The sequence below is a fragment of the Homalodisca vitripennis genome, chromosome 2 (genome assembly GCF_021130785.1).
Source record: "Homalodisca vitripennis isolate AUS2020 chromosome 2, UT_GWSS_2.1, whole genome shotgun sequence".
NCBI classification, from domain to species: domain Eukaryota; kingdom Metazoa; phylum Arthropoda; class Insecta; order Hemiptera; family Cicadellidae; genus Homalodisca; species Homalodisca vitripennis.
Genome location: NC_060208.1, coordinates 166,283,044 through 166,304,426, shown reverse-complemented (window position 1 = coordinate 166,304,426; position 21,383 = coordinate 166,283,044). Strand labels below are relative to the sequence as shown.

The following is a 21,383-nucleotide window of genomic DNA, read 5'->3' as shown; positions in this document are numbered from 1 at the left end:
CCTTGTATTGTTAACTTATGCCCTGGGGATGCCAATAGTAATGGCAAAATGTCAATGTTTAGCATGCATGACTTGACTATGCTTGACTGTACCTTTGCTCCATTTGGTGAGTCTTACTGGTTCTCTATCAATTGTCTGGCCCCAAACCTCTCAAAAACTAACTTTTAAAATACTGAGGGGAGGTTTTGTGTAATTTAATAAAATGGTTTTTGTTTAAAAGTATTTCTTTTATAATAAAAAAATATTGTGCTTAAGTTGAACTTTTTTGTAATTTTACAAGAACAATTATTTTTCATCTTCCAAATTATTTGTTTTTCTGAATATAAATTTAGATAATAAACAATACTGTTCATTAATCATTATAGTCTAAATAAAGACTTGTATTATCGACTTTGCCGTAAGTTGACATACCAATTAGCCATCTACTGTTTACTTCTACATCCACAGTTAAAAATACATTTTTATTGTTAGAGAATGATTAGTGGGGAGAGGGTACAGGCAAGGTAATGTTACAAAGTTTCCAATTATATATCTGGAAGTGCTTGACTGACCAGCTTCCAGTTACATAATAGGAACTTATTTTTAATGTGTAAAGTTATGTTTTCAGCAAGTCCTTTGAATTTATCATTGGAGGAAAAAATAGAAGTGGACAACAGGTCGATATATGTTGGCAACGTAAGTTTATCAGTGGTTTTTATTAGTTTTTATTATTATCTTATTAAGACTGAAGACTGTTGGTTGGAAGAACACGTGTAAGTTGTAATTATTCCTCAAGTCCAGTACTTCAACTCTTGAAAATTTCAAGTGACTGCTATTTTGAAATTAATGGAGAATCTAAACAATTTTTTTGAACACTTAAGAATATCAGTTTTGTAAGCCTGTTTCAACCCTGTATTTGTTTTTAAAAGTCAGTAGTTCTCAGAATATTTGCAGAAAAGTAAACTGATCAAAATTAGTCCTGGCTCAGTCAAAAGAAGTAGGCAGATTCTGTGACGGTTGAAATATTAATATGGTTTATTTTAGACATCGGAATTGCAGTTATATTTGTACATGTACAATTTATTTCTAGACCCTTATATAACGGAGTTATGAATTTTTTTAAAGTTTAAATGGAACTGGAATGTCATCATATTAGAATGGAATGGTGTATCAAGTTGGCTAAAAAACTTATCAAAGATATTTTATTATATTTTAAAAACTCAAGTTATTTAATAAGTTTGAAATGTTTCAGCATTCCTCTCACCAGTCCTTGGTGATCAAAACATTCTTAGGAAATTTAAGTACAATTCATATCTCAAAAACTATTTGAGATGCAAAAAATTGGTAATAATAATAAATAATATTTATTTATCGTATGAACTCGTATGAGTTATTAAAAAAGTCGAGAATACTGTCAGTTGAGACTAAGTCAAATAAGTTCTTAAGACTATACAATAGTTAAAAATTAAAATAAACATACATTAAAATATATAATTTAAAATAGATTTAAAAACGATTTCAACATACTTTGTGGTTTCAAATAAACATACTTGACGTCATTACTTATCTTAAAGAAAATCTATATTAAGATTGTGGTTGATTCATGTAGTTAATTCCAAAATATGATGCCCACTAGTAGTTCATCACATAAATACTATATACTATTGTAATATAAACTGAAGTAAAGGGTGATGGGTTTACAATTTTAAAACGTAGATAGAATATGGTCTACAGTTGCTAAAAATTTTATGTTAGACCCGTTGAAAAACTCATTCAGTGAATAAAACGGCATATCTAGAAGCCAGTTGTAAAATTTAGTTTTAAAAGTATTTCTAGGATATTTAGCATATCCTTTAAAACAAAAACACTTGTTGTATTTTGATTACAAATTATTATTAATTATGTAATTGTTATCTATTTTAATTATTTAAAACAAATAAGCCTACCATATAGATACATTTATTTCAAGGATTTAATTGATTTTTTTAATTAATAAATTTAAAAAAATTCTTGTTTGAGACATTTCACTCACTAAGGTCAGATCAATCCACCTTTATATTCATTGCTTAAGTTTTAACTTGGAGCTATATACTCAATTATGACAAGTCAGGCTTGAACAGCTATCGAACATGTTGTTGTTATAAAGTTAAACAAGTTAAGATTTTTTATGGTTTTTACCAATACTGTTTAAATTATTATTTTAAATTTACATATCAAGCCAAAAAGACGTAATTAGATATTGTGCATTTAATTAAGAAACTTTGATTCAAGCTTTCTCATGTGTGGAGGCTTATATAAATTTTTGAACACTTTTAATGTATTTTGTATGTTCTGTGTAATAGGTAGACTACGGTGCAACTGCTGAAGAATTAGAACAACATTTTCATGGCTGTGGATCAATAAACCGAGTGACAATTTTGTGCAATAAGTTTGATGGCCACCCAAAAGGTTTTGCTTATATTGAGTTTGCTGACAGAGACTCTGTTTCAACTGCTATGGCTTTAGATGAATCTCTCTTTAGAGGCAGACAGATAAAGGTGAGTTAAACCTATTACTATTATGTCACAATGTTTGGATAAATATTATGTAGATGTAAATTTCGAGTTTAGCTCCACTTCACTATCCTCTTAGTGCGGCATCTGAAATCTAGCCCTGTCTCAGACTTTCCTAGAATCCACTTTCCTGGAGATATTCAGATAAATTAAACTGAAAAGGGTGGTTTGGTTTACAAGTGAGAAATAATTATTTATTCGGTCATAAATAACTGGCTATTGCTGTGTTTATTTATTTATTTCAACGGTACAACACCAAATTTACAAATATTACAAGTAGATCTGAATGAAACCAACAATAGATAATAAGTATACAATCAAACAAAACAATATCAAGGTATTTTAACATATAGGAATTAATTGTAAAACAGAGACTACGTAGCTCATGCACCACGCATCACTTCCAGTCTCTCAGGAAACCAATAGCATCCGTCCTGAAGGAAGAATTCCCAAAGAAAAAGTGCTAAAATGTATTGTTTTATGTATTTTGAATGAATTTAATTTTTTTTTAAAAATTCTGTTGTGTTTGCATTATGTTTGTTGGTTGTGTGAATTTCATTAAATTCCACTTGGAAGACTGTAGTTAAAAACTGATAATGAATGTCATTCTTAAACAGGTGAATCCCAAGAGAACAAATCGACCGGGCTTGAGCACCACAAATAGAGGATTTCCACGAGGAGGCCGAATGCGAGCCAGGGTCAGTAGAGGTTCCTACTATGGCTACCGTCCCACAAGGAGGCCTAGGTAAATCTTATATTTCAATTATTCGTTAGATAATCTACAGACTCTGTACTCTGTATTAGTAATACCATTGTTACAAATCGACCACAAAGTCAAAACTTGCAGCAAATATTGTTCTTTAATGTATTATTGTTGTTACTTTTTCATCCTGTCTCATCGTTGATGAAACTATAATTGTTTTAACCCTCCATATAGCAATCATTTGACTAATTGCAGGCCATTTTTGATTGTTTTTTAAGTCTGTTAAAAAATTACAAAAATTATACATTTGTATTAATATACATCATATTGTATATCATTGTTTTCAAAGAAATGAAAAATTGTACTGAGTCAAAATACATTATTGATACAAAATTATGTATTCCTTTTTATTGTTTGTTTATAAATTTATGTAAACAAATTTACAAAGGAGGATTATATAGAGCAATACACAATTTACAAATAGAAACATGATGAAAACAGGTGGCATTTTTGTAATTCTGATAAGACACGAGGGTTAATACTTTGTTTTTTGTTTTATTCTTACTTTTATTAACAGATTCATTGTGAGAAATTAAGCAAAGTGTGAGCCTATATTTCGGAAAAATACAAAATGGTTTTACTCGCACAAAAATGATGGATGGATATTGATACCCATAAAGTTCATTGAAGACGTTCAGGAACCTTGTTGACTGAAATTGATGACATCATTATAAAAGTATCTATTTATATTATAGTTGTTATCATCAAAACTTTCTGAACTTGAATCAGTTCTTCTCCATCACAAAACAAGTGTTTAGTATCCTCCTCCATTGGACTACAGTTACATATACACAGTCATTATATACTAAATATAAAAACATCACTCAACAGAGAAAAGGAACAAGATGGCGATACTAGAACGGTTTGCATGAAAGAAATATTGGAACTGGCAATGCACACCGTAATGAGCACAACCTTCCTGTTCATTACTGGGCTCACACTTCTATCGCACTGAGGCTTGAGGCTATGAGTCGCGGGGGGGGGGGGGGCAGAGGGATGGATTTTCAGCTGGCCTCATTGTGTACAGGGTGCACTATGAAAGTAAAAAAATATATATTAAAATAAAAAAATATAAAATAGTAAAAGTATATTTTTATGCTCTTATTTATACAAATATATTTATTCATTCAATTGTTACAAATGGTTAAAATTCTTCAAAATAGTCTCCTTCTGTATCAATACATCTGCTAAAACAATTCTACCACACCTGGAAAACACTCAAAACTCCTTGACTGGAATGCTTCTGAGGAAACTTGTGACGTGAGGTTTGATGTTCTTCACCGACTCGCAGTGCTTTCACTTCAGTTCTTTCTTCATTTGAGGGAACAAAAAGTCATATGGAGCAAAGTCAGGGCTGTAAGAAGGCTGGGGCACCACGGGGGTCTTGTTCTGGATCAGATATTTGGTAACGACAAAGGCCGTGTGGCTTTGGCATTGTCATGGTGGAGTTTAACCCTCTAAGTGGCAAGCGACGTCTGAGACGTTCTATTTACGCCGCCGTGACGTGGCAAGCGACGTCTTAGAAGTCGCTTCACATTGCCGCTTATTGCTAGGCAACCGATAATTATTTTTACGCCTAGTTTGCACAGTTGCGTTCACCACTAAATTTCAAATACATTTCATATAGTATCATCAACATCACGATGAAATAATCAATGGTACTAACTTAAATAATCTGGTACTTTGGGATTATACCGACCACACCCAGACATGAATCGTTATTTGACATTTTGCTTCTACTGATTACTAGATTAGCGTAAAACAATATTTCGTCAATATAAAACAGGAATTGTCTTATCGCAAACCCCTCCCCATCCTCAGACAGAGGTCAAAGTCGAGCGGTCTAGTAGATAACGTGATTGCAGAGTCGCGTCGCTTTGTTGTACTTCCGTGTTTTACCTCTACATTTCTCCAAACACAAAAATTCAACAAAAACAGACATTACCAAACTAAAACTAAACTCTTTTTTGAAAAAAACACTCAAAACTTGTTTTTATTCTTGATCACATTCGGCCACCCAAAATGGTGCTGCCCCGCGCTGATGTAAACGAAAGAAAAACATTCCTCGAGATAGTACCTATCAGTAAAATATCAAATTCTAGAGGGGCTGATCAGAAATATAAATTGAATTGTAATGGAAAGGCAATTATGTACCGTGCAAATCATGTGATGCCGCGCGGCCTGCCGTAATCGGGATTCTCGAGAAAGATAAGATAACAGAGACAAAAATACCGATTACAATACCTGGAAATGCTTGTAAGTTTTTAATTTTGTAATTAAAGAGTTGTTTTTTCGTTCTGTCATGTTTGTTTCTATAAATTTATATTTTTGTGTTCTTCATACTGGTGTGGTCGGTATAATCCCAAAGTACCAATAATCCTAAGTTTTCTCCCGCGGTCTGTTTTTTTTACTGAGGGAAAGGGAGGAAAAGGCAAGCAACTTCTAGCGATTCTGACTAGAAAAAGTGTTTTTTCTAGATTCAGTTTTTCCCATATAACTTTTACAGTGTTGTAAATAGAAAAAATATTATTGAAGGTTTTTTGTTTAGAATTAAATTGTGAATAAAGGTTGCATTTAACATAATCTCCTAGGAATGACATTTTTAAAGTTACAGAACGTAAAAATGAAAAGTTTGGTGGAGAAAAAAACGTTTTTTTGAACATTTGTATGGATATCATAAAAAAAGGTTAAGGTATGTAAAATATAACTATACTATGTTATTCTGTAGTTTATTACGAAAAGATTGATATATAACAAGCATTGCTCATATTAGAATTTGCATTTTATTTTTAAATTATAAGATAGTCCTGCTTGACTCTGAAAAATAGCCTGCCATTCCAGCAACATATTACCGCCACTTAGAGGGTTAAAGATAGCTTTGATTTAAGGCCTGACGCCCGCGATCCAGCATTTCAGTCTCTTGAGCACCTCCAGGTATAAGGATGCGTTGACAATTTGTCCTTGCGGTACAAACTCAAAATGGATGATTCCTCGGATGTCAAAAAAGATAATCAGCATGATTTTGATGTGAGATTTGCTTATGCACTCTTTTTTGGGTCTGGGGAGAAGATCGTGTGTGTGCCACCTTCTGCATTAAGATCTTGTAAAGCATTCCTCCTCATAGGCCTCTTGAAGCATTTGATAAGTTTACGTCACATTCTTCCCTAGCCACACACAAAACTTAATCGCATACTGCTGTTCCAGTGAGCACTCCACCACGCTGTGACACAATAAAAAATCAGACCGTGCAAAGACATGGCGTAACACTTACTGCTTGGAGCGAACTGAGAACAGGCACGTTTTGAAGGACAGAACCCCCACTACATTATTCGACTGGTCCAAGCGTCCTGCGATAAATAGTCTCATCATAATAAAATCAAGTACCTTACTTTCATAGTGCACCCTGTACTAGTGTTGCAAAACTGGAATTTCAAACTCTCACAGTGAATGTGTTAAGATAATTTAAATTTTTATATTTTTACAACATTAAAAAAAATGTATGCTAAGATTAGCTAGGTACAACAATGGTGCGTCTGAATTTCCCCTCTACATCCCGTGCCCATCAATATTGCCAGTGTTATGTACTGAACGTCTCAACATCAGTAGCAAGAAATAAACATTTTAAGTTATATCCTTCAACAAGTAAACAAACATTTGAATGGCAGTACAGTAAACCAATAAATTTAGTGAAGGCAGGACACTTACAATGTTAGTATTGATTTGTATCTATAATTTCCACTTATTTTATTTATAGTTCTGGTATTTGAATAATTTCTTTATTATTTCTATCTTCTACGAATCTACAGAAAGTTAATAAAAGAAAACCAGGCTACAAACTCTATGCAATATACTTTCTCATAGAGAACTACAAGATTTAACGCTTTTAGGACCAATGGGCGATCAATCTGTTGTCCATTTTTTTCGCATTTTTTATCGCATTTTTTATTTATTGGTCATTTTAATTAAAATAGAAACTCAACAAATTTTATTTTCTTTGCTAAAAATATGCTTTTCTACTTGTTTTTTTTCAATTTGACATACGTCTTACATGAATGAAAATCAAGATACAACACTTTTTCATACATTATTTATATTTACTCACTCTCATTTAGTAATGCTGGTTTTAGTAGTTTTTTCGGTATGGAAACCTTGAAGCAAGGAGTCTTGTACAAACCTCACAATCACTGTACTGATAATTTTGTAAGGCAATTTAGCTTGCCTACACCATCTAGTGACAAAACGGTAAACTACGGGCGGTTATAAAGAGTGAGCTGTTTTAACAAAACTAACCTCGAAGGAGTAAAGAAAAAAACTGTTGTGCATATAACTGTTTAATTACCTATTAAAAAAAAGTGTTTATAAGGTTATATTACAATTTTGAGCATTTTATGTTGTTCTGAGAAATTCTTTTGTGTAAGAATTTGTTTATATTGTTCTTAGAAGTTCTTTTGCGTAAACATTTTTTCAAATTACTGAAAATGCATAGCAATACTCCACATGAAGAACACTTATAACATGTATCTTTTCGCCAAATAGAGCCTTGACTGTGTGCATACATACATAGCAACCCTTTTGCGGCTTGAACTCTCAAGTAATGGGCAAGGGAAATGGCAACCTAAGAGTCGAAGCAGGTCTTTTGCTCCCCCAATAGGCTACTAGACAGTAATAGCTGCTTCATTTTAAGGGGCTATTTGGGGTTCTAAAAACTGTTGATATGATGATGCGGTAGTCCATGATGTTAATCTTTAAACGGGTTAGTTTCTTTCTTTTATATTTCTAATAACTGTGGAAACGTGCCACATGCTCCTGTATATGTATCATATAGCAATGAAAATAGATCTGGACTACAATACCAGTTGTCCATAAAAACTTTGTGGTTCTTATTCAGATATGGTCTTACAATACTTTTGATGACTTGAAAAAATCCCATCTTTACCATTGTCTTGTACCCTTACCGGTATTAACAATAGAGTCTGAAACTACAACAGTTTCACAGTCAATCAGGATGAATTTTTTGATACCAAACAGTTTCCGTTTGTTCAGTATGTATTAGCAAAAAGATTGCTTTCCCTTCCAAAGCATGAGGCTTTCGTCTACAACAAAATATTGGTATGGCTGAACCTGTGATCCGTATTTTCTCCGCAATGTTTCTAACACTGTGAACCTTATATAGCTTATCTCCAGAATTAGAATTTATATTGTCATCAAAGTGATTATGCTCTGGGTGAGTAACTTAAAATCTACTGATTCAATGTTAAAACGGAAGTCGACAGGCTGTCCAAGGTCAGCCCGGACACCAGAGGAAATTTAACGAGTAATGTAGAAGCCAGTCTTTGGCAGCCGTCCTGTAAACAAGCTACTACTTTGTACTTGTCTGACTACTCGGTGAGACGATATTGTGTTTTGATCTGCATTTCCACCTATATAGAATAGCTATTGTCCAACAGCTAAGTCTAATGATTATGCAATGTGTAAAGCATTTGTAGAGCAAATGATTGATCTAATGTCTGATGAAAAAATGTTAATGATGAGTGACGAAGCACATTTTAATCTAGATGGTTATGTTAATTAACAGAACTTTCGTTATTGGTCTACTACAAATCCTGAACAACTGCATGAACGTCCTCTGCATAATCCCAAGGTTACTGTGTGATGAGTTTAACAAAGAGTTATGTCATTAGGCCATATTTCTTTGAAAACAGAGGTCGAAAGTTACGGTCAATTTACAGCATTATATGTTGTTATTACATAACTTTGCTTAGCATTATTTGTGATTATTTTCTTGTGGGGGTTCATTAAAGCAAGGGTTTACCCAAACAAACCCCGCACACTGGGTGAATTGAAAGTGGTCATAAGTCAAGAAGTCCCAAACTTTTCTCCTGCAATGTTAGAGAACGGGTTTGACAACTCCAGTGCAAAACAAAGAAGGTGCATGATCAAAGAAGGACATCATTTAAAAGACGTCATCTTCAGACCTTAAACTGATCAATTTGGTTGGTTTCATGTTATTTCCATTAATTTCCATGAGCACCCTTCTGTAATAAGCAATACACATCTTGTATCACTTTTGTCTGTTGCGTTATTTTTATTTTAAAACCATCAGGTCTGCCACACCCATTATTAGTTGGTCACTTGACCAATTCTGCTGTATTGGTTTTTTTTTATAATGGCATCAAAAGGCACTTGCTAAAAACCAATAATATAGATTTGTTTCTACCTGTTATTTAAGATTCCTCAGTAGTTCCTTTGTGGTTTTCCTTGTAATTGGCAAAAAGTGTATCCTCACTCTCATGTCCTCAACATCCAATAAATTTGTTATCAGAATTCAATACATCTCCAATGTTATAATTGTTGTCAGATTCTATTTGTAATTCATTGCGAATAACATCACTATTATCACATATACGATTTTTTCAGTCCATTGTAATGTATTCACTCAAATGCTAAAAAAACTGTAGTATAATATTAGACAGATAGAGTAATTTTATGATATGCTAAAAAAAACTGTAGTATAATATTAGACAGATAAAGTAATTATGATAGAACAGTAGCACAGCTGTAACACAACCCCAGCAGTAAGTAACAGAATAACACTTCAATGACAAGGGCGTGAAATCTGTCACCTGCAGCACAACTAGTTCCTTGGTTTACCATCAGATAGCACAAAACGTATATTTTTTATGTTATCACGACATTTACTCATAAATAAAACACGAAATTACAAGAGATTGCATTATTCTATAGGCACATCCACATGACAAAGGTCATGATTTGGATCTTTTCCATCACTCTTCATCAGGTAATTAAGCTCTAGGACAAAGTTCAGATATCTTTACTAGTGGTTTTTGAGCTAATTTTGAGTTTCATCCATAATAAAATGTTCTAATAAATGTTTATTTTGTGTTTCAGGAGTTATAGGCGTGGTTCATACTATTTCCCATACTAATACAATAGTCAGTACGACGAGATTTAAAATTAAGTGTTCCCTTGAAAAGGAAAATACCGTTCATCTCCCAGAGAAATTTTAGTTAATTTTAGTTCATTTCTTTGTATTTGAATCTTTGAGTATTTTTCTACAATTATTGTTTTAAAATAAAAATTATATACTAATCATCTGCCTAATAAATAGGTAAATCATCAGTTGGAAATTATTAGATTAGATTATTTTGAGAAAGAAGATAAAAACTCATACAATAAATATTCTCTTATAAGTAATATAATCATTATTTTGGTGTAGTCAACAAGAAATTATGAAGTATAAAGTTTTTTTAGTGTGTGACTGGCATGTTTTTGTATTAATTTACTCTTTTTACTGCTCATTTATGTTGTGTTTTATTTTCACAGGATCCTGGCTTTCCTTTTATGCACTCCTTGATAAAAGATTTATGAGATAATGCATCCGATTATTGTTTATTTTAATTCTGCATCAATAAAATAATATTAATTATGAATAGAGTAGTGCATTAATTTTAAATGTTTTAAATCTTCAAGGAATTAAGTTGCATATCTCATTGTCTTTTTCTCAACTCCACATGTATATATAAAGTGAAAACTTTATATATACATTAGACATTCATTTAAAAAATGATAAAAAAATAAAAAATTAAGAAAATAGAATAATTAAAAAAGAAAATGTATAAAATTTTAAAAGAGATGTAATAGTTGTAAAGAAAATAAATAAAATCTGTAAAAATGTTTTGTATTATTTCGATTTCCTTTATTTAAAGTAAATTATAGACATTAATTAGTAATACTCAAATCTGAAAAGTGTGTTGGATGTTCCAGAAGTAATATATTGGCAAGAAAATTAGTACAGATATTTCACTTAGAGAATTTCAATATAAAGTGCTATCTGAAGCCAGTATTAAATACAGGGTGGTGCATATGTCAGTTTCCCCATAAATTGGGATATTTTGTTTTGATAGGTTGGTAACAATGTTAAGTTGGCAGCAACACGGAGTAAGTTCATTGTTGTCTGTTCCAGTGGCTAATGTATAAAGTGACACTCTTTGCATCTGTTATTTGTTTGTGTGTGTTTTTGAAATGTTTACAACCCAACAACGAGTTAACATCCTTCAGTTGTGGTGGAAGCATAATAAAGATACTGCTATAATAATTGAAGAATTTAATGGTAAATATCCAGGTGTCGTGATACCCACTCGACTGTATATGCGATATGAGGAAGTTAAATAAGAAATTTGAAAACACAGGAAGCGTTTTGAATGTTCCTAAGTGTGGTTGTCCACGATCAATTTGCAACGAAGAAAACCTGCAGACAGTTGCTCAACCTTTTGTAGCCAGTCCCGGACTTGTAAGGCATCTGCTGAACTAGAAATATCAAGAAGAGACGTGCAAAGAATATTAAAGTAATTAAAATTTAAACTATACCGTCCATCTTTACTCCAAGCGCTTCACGAGCATGATTCTGATAGGTGATTGGAATTCTGTGAGCCAATAATTATGCGGTCAGGGGCTGATCCAAATTTCTTGCAATAAATTTTGTGGTGTGATGAGGCATGTTTCAAACTAAATGGACGCGTTAATCGGCATAACTGCTTGTACTGGTCGGATGTAAATCGTCATAACGTAATCCAAGCAGAACTCAATGTGCCTGGTGTTATGGTATGGGGAGGTATTTTGAGTACAGCACTGATTTGTCCTTATTTTCTTCAAGGAAATGTTAAATCAGAAAGTTACTCACGGTTGCTACAAAAAGTAGTAGTTCCCAAGCTCAGAAACAATCCTGTTTGCAATATTCGTTTCGCTCATCTGGCAACAAGATGGTGCCCCATGATCCAAGTTCGAGGTTTTTTAAATAACACCTTTTATGAATGGACTGGTCACCTGCGATCGCCAGACCTGACCCACATGTGATATTTCACTGTGGGGTATAATAAAAAGGAGACTGTGTATGCTTCAAAACCGCAAAATCTTGACGAACTCAGAAACCTAATTAGAAATGCATTTGAACTTGTTGAGAACAATAAACCTTCATTACTAAAAATTGTGATTCTGTTTTCAGTTGTATGAATTGTATACAAAATCAAGGTTGGACATTTCAAACAACTGCTATAACATTGTGTGGTAATATGTAAGTAATTTCATATTATGAATTTGTTTTCTTGCCTAAAAGTGTTTTATTATTCAATTAAACCTATAACGCCTTTAAATTTCTCTTCTGGGGAAACTGACATATGCGCCACCCTGTATTGTGACAGTACCTTGTCTGGGTGGACAGCTGACTGAAAGCCTGAATTTAATGTATTGAAAAAAACCAGGAATGAGCTAGAAATTTTGCAAAAATCACAATAAATCAGGGATCTTATTAATTTCTATTCATTGTGTTTTATAAATTTTGGTTTGTGAAACAGTGAATAAAGATAAAAAATGTGCCATGAAGTAATTGTTGGTATGTGACAATTTTGTAACCAGGCTGTGACCTGAACCACAGTCTTCCATTGCTTTACTTGTGTTTAATTACTTCATAGGTGCAAGAGGTCAAAACCCGTTAAATTCCAATATGCCCTTATTTTTTTATGGTTATTGGAAAATATTATAAATCAACTAACATTTGATTGAATAGTTGCAAAGATTTCAGTAACGCCTGAACAATTTTAGGAGAGGAGTCCTAACTCAGAGTCTGTAGCATTTTTGTGAGAGTGTCTATGACAGACCGCTTTGATAATTTTGAATTGGAGGTAAGGGAATTTAAGTGGACAAAGTGAATAAAAAGTAGAATCTAGTACCTAGACTTAGCAGGAACTATTTGTGAAGCAAATTCTAGTGAAACAAAATCTAAGTAGCAGTAACTTATCCCGTCCAGAACTAATGTGGAATCTGCATGATAGTTACTACTACTAGGGTGAAATTTATGTGGAAGTTACATCTTAAGGTCGAGATACAACTAATTTTTTTTCTTTTATCAAATATAAGATCTCCCAATAGCACAGCTCGTAACTAAAATAATATTTTGTTAGCCACTACACGTTATCATTTATTCCCTTGGATGTAGAGCAAAATTTTAGTTGTTTTTATATTATGCTGTATTCAATAGTTTTGTGTATGTGCTTTTAGATACAAAACATTGTTTTTAGAGGTTAAAAATAAAAATATTCGCACTCTAGTTTGAAAAATTGTTTTATGAACTCCGGCAGATTGAAAATTAGAAGAAAGTATCAGTTTGTATTAAAATTTTGTACACAAATTAGAGTTGTATTTGTTTTTTTAAAGTTTCATTCAGATTAAGTTGCTAATATTTATTCCTTTTGTGAATGTTTGGCTCCTTCCTTTTAGTGCAGCATTTGGAATTTGATGCTGTCACAGACTTTGTATAGTGTAAACAAGAAGTATTAAATCATTTTCCATGAACGTCAAACAATATCATTGTTAGTTTTCTGCGGTAAAGTATAACACTATTGCATTTCATTTTGAACGTTTTTTTAAATTTTGAAGAATATTTATTTGTGTTTATACCTGAACACAATTTATTCAAAATATTTTATTAGTCATAAAATTAGAAACAATCACATAACTATATTAACTACAGAGAACAGTACAAATATAAATCATTCACAAACCATAAACATATTGGATCTAAATAATTGCATTCTAGTTTCAAATTTAAAAACATCTTTCAGTGTAATCTTTACAAAAATTAATAAATTGTACTGTTATAAAGAAATTTGACATTAATTTTCAAAGACATTTGAGTCTGATTTATATTAAACAATAATTTGTTTGTACTTACTATCGATTTACATAAAAGGACATGTTTTTTATTGTATATTACATTAAAAATTTTAGCCCTGAATCTCCCTTACGTAATGCTGGAAGCACTACTTACTATACTTAACATGTCCTCTTAATGGCTCCTTTTGGTTCCAATTAGATTGTGACCATCAGGCGCAAATTATCAAAATTTTATTTATTAAATTGTAATAGTAGATTAATATTATTGGATTCTTTCAAATATGATAAAAATGTTATCTGAATCTGACATGCATAAAGAGACAATCTAGTACAAAGTAACGAGTGTCAAGAAAAATGAATGTGGTCAACCAAAGACCAAAAAATTATAAGATACAACTAGACAAAAGAACACTAGCAACTACTCTTTATTTACTTCAAAGTTAACTAGTATCTAGCCGGTCCAGAGAAATATATGCTACAACTAGGAGATAGTTGCTACTGTCTTTTTATTCACTTCACCAATTAATGTCGGTGTTAATGCAAAATTTCTCAACACAATCATACATAGTAGCTTTTGCGTAACGAAGCACATCCAAACTATGTATTGGTTCTAAATTAATTAAAATAAAATTATTTTAAAAAGTAAATGGGAATTGCCTACGTGAAGCAACATAAAGTGTGGTGATGGTACACATAAAATAAGCATTACTACAACCAGTGTAAAATATGGGGATTTTGATTAGTAAGGAACCTGATTGGTTAAACTCAATAGTGCGGTTGCTGTTCACATGATAAAATCATGGTGTTCATGTGATATGCCATGAACACAGTGAAAAAAGAGTAAGTGTCCTGAAATGCTAATAAGATTTACTAAACTTTTGTTTAAAACATTTTTTTGTTTTCGAGATATTGAGTACATGTAAATCTTATGAGAATAAATTAATGATATTTTAGTTGTCACAAAATCTATCTACTTCTGACTAAGTGGAAAGACTAATTTTAATCCCTTTTTAACACTTGAAAACGGACTTTGAATGGGTAAGACCTTTCTATTTTATACACAACTCCAAATTGAAATTCGAACTACAGCAGCAAGACTTACATATTAGGATTTTAATATTTTAAGATGTCAAGACCCAGTTACCATTAACCTATTACAATTTACAAGACCAAGATTCGATTTGAATACTTATACAAAGAATTTATATATAATATTTTATTATCTGTATTATTATATAAAAATTAATGATGTCTGCCTGTATGTTCGTGTGTGTGTGTGTGTGTGTGTGTATGCTACTCAATCATGTAAAAACTACTGGACCAATTTTATTGAAATTTTACATGGACATTCTTAGGGCCCCTGGTTAACATACTACATGTTTATTCTTATTTTGAAAAACCCTCCAGATTATGCATCACTGGTCGAAAAGTTGTGAGGAATCACATCTAGGTCTGTAAAGTCTTACAGCATACAAATATTATTAATTGAAAGAGCCTGTTAAATGTAATCAAGTGTTCTTTGTGAGAATTGTTTTATGACAGCACAACCATATGTTTATTTAGTGTAATCACTATTATCAATTTGTTTATATGTATAGTCTTGGAAGTATAGAGTAAGCTTCATAGAAACAACTCTTCTTATGTCCACCTTTCCTGCAACTGCTGTTAACCCTACATTGGGCACTAAACGGAGTTTTCCTCCGTGTATTTTTTATTATTAAAAATAGTACTACTTTTCTGATGTTGGCAGTCGTTTCCCGCAGTGTACTTCACGAGCATCTTTCGGGGAAGCGAAACAGTAGCCTCCCGCTTATCTTTGTCAAAATCTGTCAGTATGAGGTCTACTTCCGTGCGAGATTGGACGATTCCTCCGTGAGCGCCCGATGTTGTGTTTGTAGTGCTTGGACGAAATCTCCGTGAGCGCCTTATAGTGTTTAGTTTTTATGGAGTAATAATCCGTGTGTGCCTAAATGTGTGACCTGTGATGGTTTCTTTTTAAGTTTTACAATATATTTTATTTGAATTTTGTGAAATGGAGAATGAAGACGAGAGACTTGTCAGTACAGTACCCGTGTGCTAGGGAACATTTCAGTACTGTTTATGGAGTGAACATTGTCGTTATAAGAACCAGAAGGAAAATGTTTTGAAACTTTGTGTAGTGTTTAAACAAATTTTTAGTAAAGAATAAATTTTGATTTTAGAGTAATAATTGACATTACAATTGTATAATATCTCAAGAATTGAAGTAAGTTGTTTTTGTAAGAAGTTAAAAACTGAGTTAATTTCCTTATATTATTACAGTAGGTTAAACATTTTTACAATTACTTGCATTATTCCTTAAAATAAATCATGTTGTTATTATACAATAACATTTTTTTAAATTTTGAATTTCTTATTTGGAAAATTCATTACATAAGAGAGTAATTTTTATTTAATTTCTAAAAATGAATATATTACATTGTAATTAAATCAGTATGAATATTTAAACAAATAAAAACAGTTTAAATGACTATGATATCCATTATTCGCTAACCTGGAGGAAACCTCCAGTGAGCGCCTGATGGTGTTTCTAATTTTAAGCGCCTGATGGAACACGTAGTAAAAAAATATCCTGATAAGAAAATCATAAGTTTTAGTATACGAAAATTCTACTTTTAACTGTACGTTTTCGCAAATATTATGTATGCAGTGCTTGGTAAGTACTGTAAGAATAATAATAATCGATTATTGCCATTAAATACAAGTAAATGTAAGATAGGCATTGTCAAACCTTATTTAACCTATGCTACATGTAATATTATAATTACAATTAAATAAATATGAATTCTACTATTAAGGGTAAGTTATAAATTATTTAAATTCGACTCATGAATAATAAATAAATTAATTAACAAATATTAACAAAGTTATCTATATATATAAAAATGAATGTTTGTATGTTTGTCCTTTATGGAATCGTGAACTATTGGACCGATCATGATGAAAATTTGTACGTATATGTATTTTTCCACGGAGAAGGTTTATAAGCTATGCCCATCCCCTTTCCCGATTCAGGATTCCGCCCCACTGGTTACAGAAATACCCATAAGAAATGCATTGCAGCAAACATATGTTAACGTCTTTTCAAATTTTTAATCAGCTGTTCTTTGTAAACATATATTACACTTATAGTTTTAAAGCATAGAGTAAGCTTAAGAGAAACGACAAATTTTGTTTAAACTGTTTTTTGCAATCACTGTTAAACATAGACTTTACTATCCAGATAATACAATTCAAATTTGACGTAAAAATTCACCTTTAACTGCAATATTTATTTAATATAAAACCATGCTCATGCTTGATCAGAAGAGTAATGCAGATATCATAATTACTATCTTACGTTGGCTACAAATATAAAGAATGTTATAAAATCAACCTTAGTTGTTTTTTTTGACAGAAGTATGGTTCTCAAAACTCCGTGTGTACATATTCTCTCGATCGAGACAACAAAGCAAGCTCAATCGTGGCATCGGAGATATAACTAATTTAATCTAAAATTTATTATAGTAAAAAAAAAAATTTACTAAGTAATATAAGGACTTCGGTTCTTAAGATTTGCGTGCGAAGCCGTGGGTAACAGCTAGATAGAGGCAGGAATATGGTACATACCTTCATAATACGCCCAAGAGGCTCACGATGGAACGACTATCAATTATCTCAGCAATGTTTAGAATGTGATAGAAAAAGAATAAGTGAATATAGTGTACTGTTTTCAACGGGAAATTGCGTGCGAAGCCGCGGGCAACTTTTGCAAAAAATTATTGAAATGCGCAGCAAAGCGCGCCGGGCCCGCTAGTATACAAATAAAATAAAAAAACAACAGGATAAGTAATACATATACAGTAATTCACAGTGTATACTCAAGAGTCAAGAATACAAAGTACAGTGCAGGCAAACTTGTAATATGGTACTCAGTAATAGTACTTATGTATAAAAACAAACAAGATGGAACATCCTTATTATATATACAGATATACTCAACGTCTCCACAGTCCATGAATTCTTTTATGGAATAAAATTCCTTTCTTTTATACCTGTCTGACAGTATTTGTTTAAACTTTTAATTGGCAAAGCTTTTAAAGCACAGAGAAGCTAAAGCTTCTCTGTGCTTAAAATATAGCTTTAGTTGTGGTAGTTTTGAATTTTACAAAATTTCTCAAGTTCGATATTATGAGTAGCAAAATTTTCTCCTCATTATGTATCATAATCATGGAGAGAACTGTGAGTATCAAATTAGCTTAGGTTTTCTTTTACATAGACTACATTTAAAAAAATATAAATACAGCCCAGAGTCAAAACTTGGAACCTAGAAAAAGAACTCTACAAGATGACTGGGTAGCTAGAAAGTCCAGCAATTATTCTAGTGGCCTTTCTTTACAAAACAAAGACTCTTTGCAGCACTTGAATTTTCCCAAAGACGAACTCCATAACACAGATGGCTATGGCATATACCATAATATGTCAATATAAGTGTATCAAAGTTAACACAAAACTTGAGCTTTCTGAGCAGAAATGTTACCCTTGACAGCTTTTTACTAATGTCATCATGAGCACTCCAATTTTAGTATCAAGAAAAAAATCCCAATAGTTTTCCAGGTTTAACATTGCCAAAAGTCTTATCTTCAAAACCCTTTAAAATTAAATCAACTACAGTTTCAACAGCCTTGCTGCAGAAAGTTTAGGGCTAAACCCAAATTGACAATTGTATAACAATTTTATATCTACAAAGTAATCAAATAACTGAGTTAGCAAACAGGATTCAAAAGTTTTACTAAAAACTGGCACAATCACCATAGGACAGTAGTTTTCGGGTAAGCTCCTGTTTCCTTTTTTTTAATAGGGGTGACCTTTGATGACCACAGTTTGGAAAGTAACCCTGCTCTAGCATTAAGTTAGTTAAGTAAGTTAAAGGTTCTATGATTCCAGCAATTATTTTTTTAACTATATAATTAGAAAACCCATATATTTCTTCATTCCGAGAATTAATAAGTTTACCAACTATACTCATGATCCCACCAGCATCAATCATATACCATTTAAATTCCAGAGATAATTTTTCTGAAAGAGTAATTTGTCAACAGATCCATGAAATCAACATTAAGTACAGAGGTATTTGAGCTAATGTTCCTGGTATGCTTACAAAATAATTGTTTAATCTATCAGGAGAGAGTGTTTTTTAATTATTGTTAGAGCTATTATACCAGACTCTTGTTTTATTGTATTCCATGCCATTTTACATTTGTTTTGAGCATTAATTATGAGAGAATTGTTAGCAGCTATTTTCCCTTCACTAATGCCTTTCCTGTAACATTTTTTAAATTCTTTAAAATCTATCTTTATTCATTGGATTTAAACTTAACTTCGATTTATCATACAAAATCAGTAAATAGCTTCTCTTTGCTTTCAATTCAGGTGTAAACCACTTTTTAAAACATTTATACGTACTTACTTTTATATTTGATGTTATTTATTTTAATCCTAAGGCAGTGGTGGTTAAACAATGGCAACAGTGTCCAGAAAAAGATTGAACTCTATATCAATATCATCCAGCTCATGAAGTTTAGTCCAGTCTACATTATTTAAGGGATGTTCATTAAGGATTGATAATCTTTTATTAGACACTAACCTTTCACGTAAAGTTTGCTCGATGTATTTTTTTCCAATTAAATATAAACAAAACACCAGCATTTTTCTGATATTAAATCCTGATCAATTAATGCAGATGTAAATGATTCCTTACTAATGTTTGTATACACATCATCAAGGCAGGAAGAATTTCTTGTTGGTTGATGACTCACCCAATATAAAATTTATTGATCTAAGGATATTACAGAAATATATTACCTCTGGTCTTTTAGGTTTCAATATGTCAACGTTTAAATCACCACACAATGCAAAATATGTCTGAGGTAGTTTATTAATTATTTCTAATATTACAAATCCTAGATTATCTATGAAAATATTAAAATCAGAACTAGGGCCTCTATATACATTTAAAACAACTAAATTATAACCTAAAAGTAAGATTGCTGAGTCTTCACAAACATAATTATAGCAATGTTTTGATACATCTATTAGCTCATATTATAGGTAAATTGTTATTAGTATTGATGAGCTTCTATGAATAAGGGGAGGTTTCCTACTAAAGCTAGATGCTACAGTGTACCCTTCTGGTATGTATAAACAAATTTCCTCTTCTTTTAACCAATGTTCATTAATACCAATTACGTCAATATTATTGTGCTCTAAATTTATTTCCAGCTGACCAAGTTTGTTTCTCAATGACTGAATATTTATAATTAGTAGATCTAGCTTATTGTTATTTCTACAGTTGGAAGATGTTGCACCGTAGGTTAATATCTGTTTCCCGTAGGCGTAACATGATTGATGCTAGCAGCAGGTGTGCTGGTATGAGCAGTAAGCGATTTTGGTGATCTTGCTGCAATTTCAGGTACAACAGAGTGTGATATCTCAAGTACTCTCTCAACTGCTGCTTGGCGGTGGTGGAGTTTCCTCGTACACTTCCTCAATGTGTATGCGTGTATGTGTAGCCTATATTTATATACATATATAATTGGGGAAACAAGGAAAAATCAACTATGGCACAAAAAATACTAATAACAGAGTAAATTATATCAAAAATAGTACTTTAAATTAGAAATATAAATTTGTATTTAAATTTATAACAAACCGTCAACTCTAGTGAAAACTATTGCCTATCGTCAGCATGATAACCCCTCCTAGTGAAAAGAACACATAATCCCTGATTACTGAGGTTAACTAGATTTACATTTGTTACAAATTATTTTCAAAACAAAATATCTCGTCATTCCTCAATTATTATTGTAATCCCCAATTGTAGTTCTCATTCTTAACATCACCATTTATTAAATTTTTCATTAATACATTCTTGTTAATTGTTCAAAAAGAAATTTAATTTTTGTTAATTATGTAGTAGTTATCAAATCATCTTAAATCAGCAGTTAAGAACTTCCTAGTCGAAAACTGTTTATATGAGGTCTGTGAGTATTTTGACGTAGTTAAATCTAACTTTAACTGGAAAATATTCTAGCCTTAGTGACCTTTGACCATTGTTATGCTGTACAGTCTACAACAATAAAAATCTTAAATCTTTATTTCATTATATTATACACATTAGTACAAGAATCACGTCTTAAAAACTAAAATCATAATATGTTATTTCTAATATACTATATATAAATACTGAAGTCCAAAATATCTGTGTGTGTGAGTGTAAAATAAGTTTTACATTCCTCTGCTTATAAATACAGGTATATATGGAACTTGCTGCCTGCTCTTTGAGTAAATTTTGTAACTAAGTGCTCCTGCCATCTAGCAGC

The 21,383-nt window shown here is 31.8% G+C and overlaps 1 protein-coding gene across 1 annotated transcript in view; it reads left to right on the top strand.

The window, feature by feature from the left end:
* The window catches only part of LOC124355009 (actin-related protein 2/3 complex subunit 4), a 47,515-nt gene extending 36,902 nt beyond the window's left edge, over nt 1-10,613 (top strand). The window contains exons 4-7 of the mRNA XM_046805880.1: nt 608-675; nt 2,322-2,516; nt 3,149-3,276; nt 10,204-10,613. Of these exons, the coding sequence (XP_046661836.1) occupies nt 608-675; nt 2,322-2,516; nt 3,149-3,276; nt 10,204-10,240 (428 nt within the window). The 3' untranslated portion in view covers nt 10,241-10,613. The remainder of the gene's footprint in view (nt 1-607; nt 676-2,321; nt 2,517-3,148; nt 3,277-10,203) is intronic.
* Nucleotides 10,614-21,383: the final 10,770 nt, after the last annotated feature.